At 45.5% G+C, this 8,277-nt stretch overlaps 1 protein-coding gene across 1 annotated transcript in view; it reads left to right on the top strand.

Annotated features, from left to right (window-relative positions):
• Positions 1–3,775: 3,775 nt before the first annotated feature.
• The window catches only part of smtnl (smoothelin, like), a gene marked incomplete at its 5' end in the record, with an annotated part of 33,155 nt that continues 28,653 nt past the window's right edge, over positions 3,776–8,277 (top strand). Inside the window, one exon of the mRNA XM_083985818.1 lies at positions 3,776–4,522. Within this exon, the coding sequence (XP_083841944.1) occupies positions 3,776–4,522 (747 nt within the window). The remainder of the gene's footprint in view (positions 4,523–8,277) is intronic.

Genomic DNA, 8,277 nt, shown 5'->3' with positions numbered 1-8,277 from the left:
CACAATTAAAGACAAAAACAGAAAAGATCAGAGAAACAAGTACAAACGGAGGACAGGAAATCAGTGATTAATGATTTGAAGTTACTGAAGGGGACAAGTGAGTTTAGCTTGAGAGGAGGCAGACCTAGCTCAGTACAGATTATGAGGTTTTCCAATTGCAACCAGTTACTTGAACGGGTGTTATAAGTGTTTGTGGACTGAACAAGTAACAAAGAGATGTACGGTAGATGGGACAGTGTTATTCAGGCCTGGTGTTACCCACAGTAAAAACCGTAAAAGCTGTCTGTTCTGATGATACAAGTCAATGGTCCTGAAATGTCTGTTTCTCTTCTCTTCTCTTCTGCTAACACACGTTCTACATCTCGGAGACAACGTCTTTCCACATATCGCTTCCTTCACTTTTCTAACGGGGCAGAGCTCTGTGTGAAACAGTAGGAGAGACCAGGTTGTGATCGTGCATGGCGTGCATCTAAATTGTAAGTAATGCGCGCAAAAGACGCTACTTCTCAATGGCCCCCATGTACACACGCATTAATCAAGGCGGCGGCCAAAATCATCCAGGCGGCCTTGGCCTGTGTGTGGGTAAGTTGTCCGTCGCCCGCAACAGTTTTTGTTTTTATGACGTCGCCATAGTTAGCTTGCTACAAACCTTCAACATCCCATAATATGCTCGCGCGCTCAGCAGTGGTACTCGCATCGCTACTAAGCAGTTCGACTCGCATTGCAGAACAGCGCTGAGGCTCCCAAATGGAAATGATTAGCCTATTGATTTCTGGATGAATGGATACGTCGCTTGGCTCATACAATTGTAGGGGAAACACTGTGGGATACTATATGTATCGGTATCATTAATGTTTGTTTCTTACAGTGGTGCAAAAAACATTGTAAAAAAAAATCCCATGAGAGCTAGCATGATGCTATAATGTACAGGTACGGTAAAATCATCTGTGACAACCGATACCTTCACAGATTTATCACGATACCTAACCAGACTTTGTTTGAAACTTGTTGTGCAGATGATTGGATGAATCAAACTCGATGTAAATGATGCTATAGCAGCGTTTATTAGCAGCCACCATCGTTGTGTGAGCGTAGCCGGCGTTAGCTACTCCCGTACCGGACTCTGATTGGTCCAAACCTCTATGGTTCGGCCACAGACCAGCAGCGTGGAGTCTGGTAAAGACGGATGAACTCCAGTTGCTTCATGAGGTTAAGATACAACAACAGTGAACATTTCTTTAAAAAAAAACAAAAAAAAAACCCCTCAGATGAGTGATGACGCTGATACCTGCGACCTCTGACCTCTACAGCGGTTTGTTGCCACATGTGTCCTGTGCTGCCCCCAGCAGACTCACATTAAACCCTGAAGGGCTGTTTAGTGTGTGACTGTATGAGAGAGACAGAGAGAGAGAGAGAGGAGGGGGCACAATCTTCCAGTAAATCACCACAGAGAGCCCCCTCCTCACACACACACTCCTCACACACACTTCTTAACACACACACACACACTCATACTGTTGACGGTAAGCAGGAGGCAGGAATGTTGAAGTATTTGCATGAGTCTGTTGTGCGTTCACATGTGCACGTGCGCGCACACACACACACACACACAATTGCTATCTAGTGAGGAATGTTTGCTCTGTTGGGGTCCTGTTACAAGGGGGAGGGTGGTGGTCTCTCTGTCTCTGCTGCCACCACACACGCACACACACGCGCGCGCACACCACAACAGAACTGAATAGAAAAATGTGGACGTATGGAAGTTAAACCAGCGTAAACTGATTATGTAAACAAAGTATATAAGTTTAATATTATTGTAAAAAAAAATGTGTAATACCTCTTTTCTATAGTTGAACTTTTGTATTTACCTGCGCTTGTTTTCCACTGTGTATATTTTTACACAACATTACATCTGAGGCTATAACAACTAACACCAAGAAAAGTTGACCCTTGACCTGTTGCAGTGTTTATCTCAACAAAATACCATTAGAACGAGGGGATGGAAAGATAAAGAGAGAGAGAGAGAGAGAGAGAGAGAGAGAGAGAGAGAGAGATAATGAATTACAGATGGAGTCCAGTGAAGGACAGATGGACAATATGTAAACAACTAAAACTTAGATATAAATTAGAAATTAGATAGAGTATGCAATGTGCCTAATTCATTTTGCTAATTTTAAGCCTCTGTTACTTAACTTAACTCTCTCCATGTTCAGGCTGCAGGATGGATCTCAACTGTTTTCTATTGATATGTGGTGGAGAAATAGATCCCACTCAATTCAATAGGATTTTTTAGTGCATAAATCATTTTAATTGGACCCGAAACTGTGTTGTTTACATGCCTTCTACAGGTACACAATTGTTTTTATCGACAAGTATGAGTTTAATTTACTTCTGACTTTCTATCATTTCATTCATTTATTTTCAATTTAACATGTTTTCTTTGGTTTCATTAATTTGTCTTGTTTTAAAGTCTCTGTACAGTGTAGTTTCTATTATATGACACAGCTTATATCTTTATAATTATAGATATATATACCACCTGTGACCGTATGAATATTACTTATACATATTACATATACTGTACATTGTCCATTGAAAACACATGACTGACTGACCGAGTTTACATCAGAAGCCAGTAACCTGCTGTTCTCGACATTAATGTTTGGACAATTAAAAGTTTAATAATAAGTTTAATATAAACTTAGAAACAGTTAAAGGCAGTAACATAAGTTTAAAGATGCGCTGATATATACGTATATTTGTCCACTTGGAGGCAGAAGAACAAACATTTAACTGTTTACTGTTGATATAAAAATGTTATTATCTGCAGCTTTAATGGGATAAATGTGCAAGTTCATTCAAATAACAGATTTAAAGACACAATATGATTGATTATTTAATCTTCTTCTTCGTGTGTTTCAGTTGAATCGGTGACAGACACTGAGTGACAGACAGAAGAGGAGGAGGAGGAAGAGGAGGAGGAGGAAGAGGAGGAGACGTCATCCAATAGTTTACACAGCGCAGGGATGTAAAAGCTCTCCGGTCCGCCTCCCTCTTTCCTCCCCTCCTCCTCCTCCCACATTTACTACTCTTTCCATGTTGTTCCTCACTCCACCACTCCTCCTCCTCCTTCCTTCCTCCCTCCCTCCCTCCCTTTCTTTCTTTCCTCCTCCCTCTCTCCCTCCCTCCTCCCGGGGAGAGGAGCGATCAACCTGAGAGTTTAAACAAACCAGAAGAGGCAGAGCTCTCACACACTCAACTCACTCTCTCCCTCTCCCTCTCTCTCACACACACACTCTCGTACAGCTGTTCGGCGCTGAGGGAACTCCACGCTGAGGTGGGTTTGTCGCAGCTGTGACTGAACATTACCTCACTGCTGCTGTGTTTTATGGCTCTTATGAAACTAAAGCTGCTTTAAGGAGAAGTGTGTTTTCTGTCTGTCAGTGGGAAACAGCAGCAGCAGCAGCAGCAGCTCGGCTCGGTGCATCGTGTTTCTGAATGAAATCATTTATTTTTTATTTTAAAAAGCTGTCTCTTCGTTTTCTGCTGCAGGACCAGAGCTGCGACTAAAGGAGGACTAAAGGTCAAGTCTTGTCTCTACCAACCAGGACCGGGACGGAGCTGAGGGAGTAGTGGATAAACCAGACCAGACCTTTGCCCCTTTGCTCCTGTAAACTTTCACCTCCCAGCCCTCGTCCATCTGCCTCCCTCCCCCGTCTGAGTGCCACAGAGGACCAGAGCACCGTCTGACCCCGTCCTCGGAGGGTCACCGATGATGGAAGCCCCGACCCTCGCGGAGCAGATGGGAGACCTGTGTCACCCCCGGTCCTCCTCCCCCGAGGGGGAGACGGTGTGCGCGGCCCTGGCCCGGTACGAGCACACGCTGCGGGACGCCATCAGGGAGATCCACATGGACGTCAGCGCCTTCAAGCTGGGCATGGAGCGGCGGCTGGAGGAGACGGCCAGCCTGAGCGGACCCCTCGGCCGCGCGGTGGCCCAGCTGCAGCAGGAGAACCGGCAGCTGAGGAGTCAGCTGGAGGCGCTGAGCCAACAGGTGGAGCTGCTGCTGCTGCTGAGCGGGAGGACGTGCGACAGCAGCAGGAGCACCGTGATGAACAACAACAACAACACTAGCAGCAGCAGCAGCAGCCACCATCACCACGGCTACCACGGCCAGAACCACAAGAACCTCCTCAGTGACATTCAGGAGAACCACCAGGAGGTGAAGGAGGTGGTGTACGGGAAGGGTCAGGCCCACACCCAGAGCCAGAGCCAGAGCCAGAGCCAGGCGCTGCTCCACATCCAGAGTCCGGCCCAGACCTGCAGCGGCCTGGGTGGACAGTCCAGTCCGTCCTCCCCCCCGGCCGCCTTCACCTCCTCCTCCTCCTCCTCCCCCCCTCCGCCCCCCAGCTCCTGCAGCCCCCCGGCCGGCTCCAAAGTCTCCTCCATGGTGTCCAGCAGCAGCCCCTCCACCGCCCGCTTCTCCAGCCGGGCTACGTTCGCTGTGTCCAGCAAGACAAACGTGAGTTTCTGAACTAAACTTAATTAATTTATTACTTTTTTCCACTGACCTTTTTTATCTGTTGTTGTTTTTTATTTATCCATGTTTTACTTATTTATTGTTTAAATTAACTGCACTGCATTTCATTTTTATGTGACACACAAGAAATCATCTCCACCTTGTGAGTCTGTGTGTGAGTCACTACAATGAATGTGTTGCTGGAGGTTTCTGCATTCATAGGAACCCTTGAGTTTGACAGGTGGTTATACGTCCATCCGTCTGTCCGTCCGTCCGTCTTCAGATTAATCACAACCTGCAACTGTCCAGGTGTGTGACTGGGATCTAAGTGAAGATGAGTGTGAATTGTGTCGTCTCTAAGCTATAGACCCTTTCAGAGAGTATAAACAAATACAGGTGTTACCAAAGATACTAATTAAGGCTCCATTCCATTTAGTGTAGCAGAGCGTTTTCTAATGAGCCACACCTGTCTTTGTTTATACTCTCTGAAAGGGTCTATAGACCTTTTCAGAGAGTATAAACAAATACAGGTGTTACCAAGGATACTAATTAAGGCTCCATTCCATTTAGTGTACCAGAGCGTTTTCTAATGAGCCACACCTGTCTTTGTTTATACTCTCTGAAAGGGTCTATAGTTGTAGGCTTTGTGACATCACCCAGATGTTGGGTTGGTTGGGGGGGGTTAAGGGACGTTGATGCATGTGTAAGTGTAGCCAATGTTATCTGGCCCTCTGTGTTGTGTTTCGGTACGGACTGCCCCAGGTGGGGTTCGAACCCTGGTCTCCCGCACGGTGGGCGACGATGCAAACCGTTGTGCCAAGAGATCAATAACTGCTTGGCAGTTGGGCTTGCATGTCCTTCATGGGTGAGTGAGTGCACCTATCTGGACCCTCCGTTACACATGCGCTGACCCACCTGTCACTCAGAGAGGCCACGCCCTCTATTATGCAGCAGTTTAAACTTTAAATGATAAAGTGTAAAACAGGTGAGGTTTATAAACAGTCGTCATGAAGGTGGAAGTTAAATATAGAAACCAAAACTGTTTGTTGTTTTTGTTGGACATGTTCAGACTCACCTAGTGGTCGGTGAAGGAACTGCAGTTTTTTCTGTAGAAAACTGGGTTGTCAACATGTCGACAGTTGGTTTGTGATCCTGAGTGTTTTTATAAAATTGAATTGTGGACATTTAAGAATCTTCTGTTGTAAAACTGTTTGGAGCAACAGTAGATATTTCAACCATTCGTCTTTTACTTAAAGGGGAACTATACAAGTCCAGTCCCTCCTCCTGTGTGTCTCTAACCCTCCTCTCCTCCATGTGCATTTGTTTTCAACGAAGCCGGTTAGAAATCAATCCATGGAGCGGTGGATAATGTTATTTATCATATACCATGTTACCATGTGTATATCTGTGTAGTCTTTTCTGTCATAAACAAGAGATTACGGGTTACGGGGCGCGTAATGTTTGTGTGGCGGTGCCGTAGAGACGAGAGCTGGGACACCGGGTCGGAGGCTCTGATCTTACAAGGTTGGTTTTCAGCCAAGAGACGCTAGGTGGAAGGCAGAGAGCCTCCATTCTCCCTGGAACTAGTTACAAGTCACTGATTTAACCAGCACTAGGACTCTGGAGCTGGTTGATTAAGGTACAAATGGAGCAGAGTTACGCTAGAAATCCTGCATTGTTCCTCTTTAACTGTATGTCAGCTAATTTAAATTACGCATCACCTTTTGCTGCCTAGTTAAGCAATACATATATTATTTCTGACTCTCTCCACCTTTATCAGCTACTTTCTGCTCCTCATCTCAACTATCTTTCTAGTAAACTAAGCTACCTGTTTGCGAACATTAACGTTATCTAGCTACTGTAGCTGTGTAGCTTGAGCATCACGTTTAAACCTTGTTCTCGCCAGTTAATTTTCATGCACTTTAATGTCCAACATATAGGCTACAAGCTTTGTGAAACATCTGGATATGTATTTTTCCCATTAATTTTTATTTTTTTACACTAAATGACCATGTACTTCCTGTCAGCTGCAGCCGTAGCTAAGCTAACAGATAGCTAGCCAGTGTAGAGGTCCCAGTTTCACATGTTACAGCCTGAATCTAAAGAATCAGATGATCTCATCCAGAAAACAGAAGCTCTGGACGTATTTGTGCTGAGCCACCACCTCTCATCCCAGAGCCGCATAACTCTGTAACATGGATGGAAACTTAATATAAAAAAGAGAGAGGAGGTAATTCAGTAATTGCTATGTAATTTCCAAGGGTTTGGGGAAACGAGGCGGAATACGAGCTCGCCTGAAGCCGTCGGCGTCGATCGCGGCTGCGTGGTGGACGACGTGTCAGACGAAGCGCTGCATGGCCTCCGTTGCACAATAACCATCCGGGGCCGTGCTGCGCTCAAAGATTTATGAACAGTACAGTAACAGGAGCGGAGCGGGGCAGAGCAGAGCGGAGCGGGGCAGAGCAGCGGCCTCCTGGGAGGTGAGGTTACTGTGGTCGTGTGGGGTTTTTTCAGACACACAAGTCAAATATGTGAAATCGTTGTTGTGAAACGGAGGCTGTGGTTCGTCGAGTTCTGGACGTTTGAGGCTTCACCTGAACGATCACAAAGAAGGAGAAGTTTTCTGTCAAAGTTTCTTTCTAAACTCCATCGTGTCAGCATCAGTACGGTGGCCCTGAGGGCTCAACACACACACATCCAGAAAACATCTTCAGCAGTTTGACAACACACACAACTTTTCTTTTTTTTTTCTTTTTTTGCATTGGCTGTGTTCTGTGTTTGTAATTTGGTTCGGTTTTGTGTGTGTGTGTGTGTGTGTGTGTGTGTGTGTGTGTGTGTGTGTGTGTGTGTGTGTGTGTGTGTGTGTGTGTGTGTGTAGCCCGTTTGTTTTGTCTTTTTGGATGTTTTGTGTGTATTTTCCGCATGTTTTGTTGTGTTTTCGGTGGTGTTGTGTTTATTTGTCGTGCGGTTGTGTATTTGATTGTTGTTGAGTTTGTTTACAGTGTGTTTTCTGTATTTGTTTGGTTTGTTAGGTTTTGTGTGTGTGCGATATCGTATCTGGTTGGGTTGTTTATCTGTGGCGTGTTTGTGTTTTCCATTGTGTTGTTTGTCGTGCCTTTGTCCTTTTAATGTGTTGTGTACATGTATTATTCATAGTGTGGTTTTGTATCTGCACAGTGATTGTGTATTTTGTTGTGTTGTGTGTATCTGTCAGCCTGTTTGTCCGTTTGTTATATATTGTGTGTATTCATAGTGTGTTTATGCGTCACAGTGTTGTGTGTATCTGCAGGGATTGTGTATTTTGTTGTGTTGTGTTTCTGCAGCACATGTGTTGTCAGATTAACACACTTTCTGAACTACTATTTACTGTGTGTGTGTGTGTGTGTGTGTGTGTGTGTGTGTGTGTGTGTGTGTGTGTGTGTGTGTGTGTGTGTGTGTGTGTGTGTGTGTGTGTGTGTGTGTGTGTGTGTGTGTGTGTGTGTGTGTTTTGCTAAGCTGCAGCTCAGTGTCTCTTCTTCACTGTCCTCTACCTCCTCTTCTTGGTCCTCATTCTTCTCCTCTTCTTCATCCTCCTTCTTCTCCTCCTCTTCATCCCCCTTCTCCTCCTCCTCCTCTTCCTCCTCCTCCTCTTCCTCCTCCTCCTCCTTCTTCTCCTTCTTCTTCTTCTCCTTCTTCTCCTCCTCTTCATCCTCCTTCTCCTCCTCCTCCTCCTCCTTCTACTCCTCCTTCTTCTCCTTCTTCTCCTTTTCCTTCTCCTC

This window comes from Trachurus trachurus, assembly GCF_905171665.1.
Source record: "Trachurus trachurus genome assembly, chromosome: 13".
NCBI lineage: Eukaryota > Metazoa > Chordata > Actinopteri > Carangiformes > Carangidae > Trachurus > Trachurus trachurus.
Note: the sequence above shows the minus strand (reverse complement) of the source record. Positions and strands in the feature narration are given on the sequence as shown.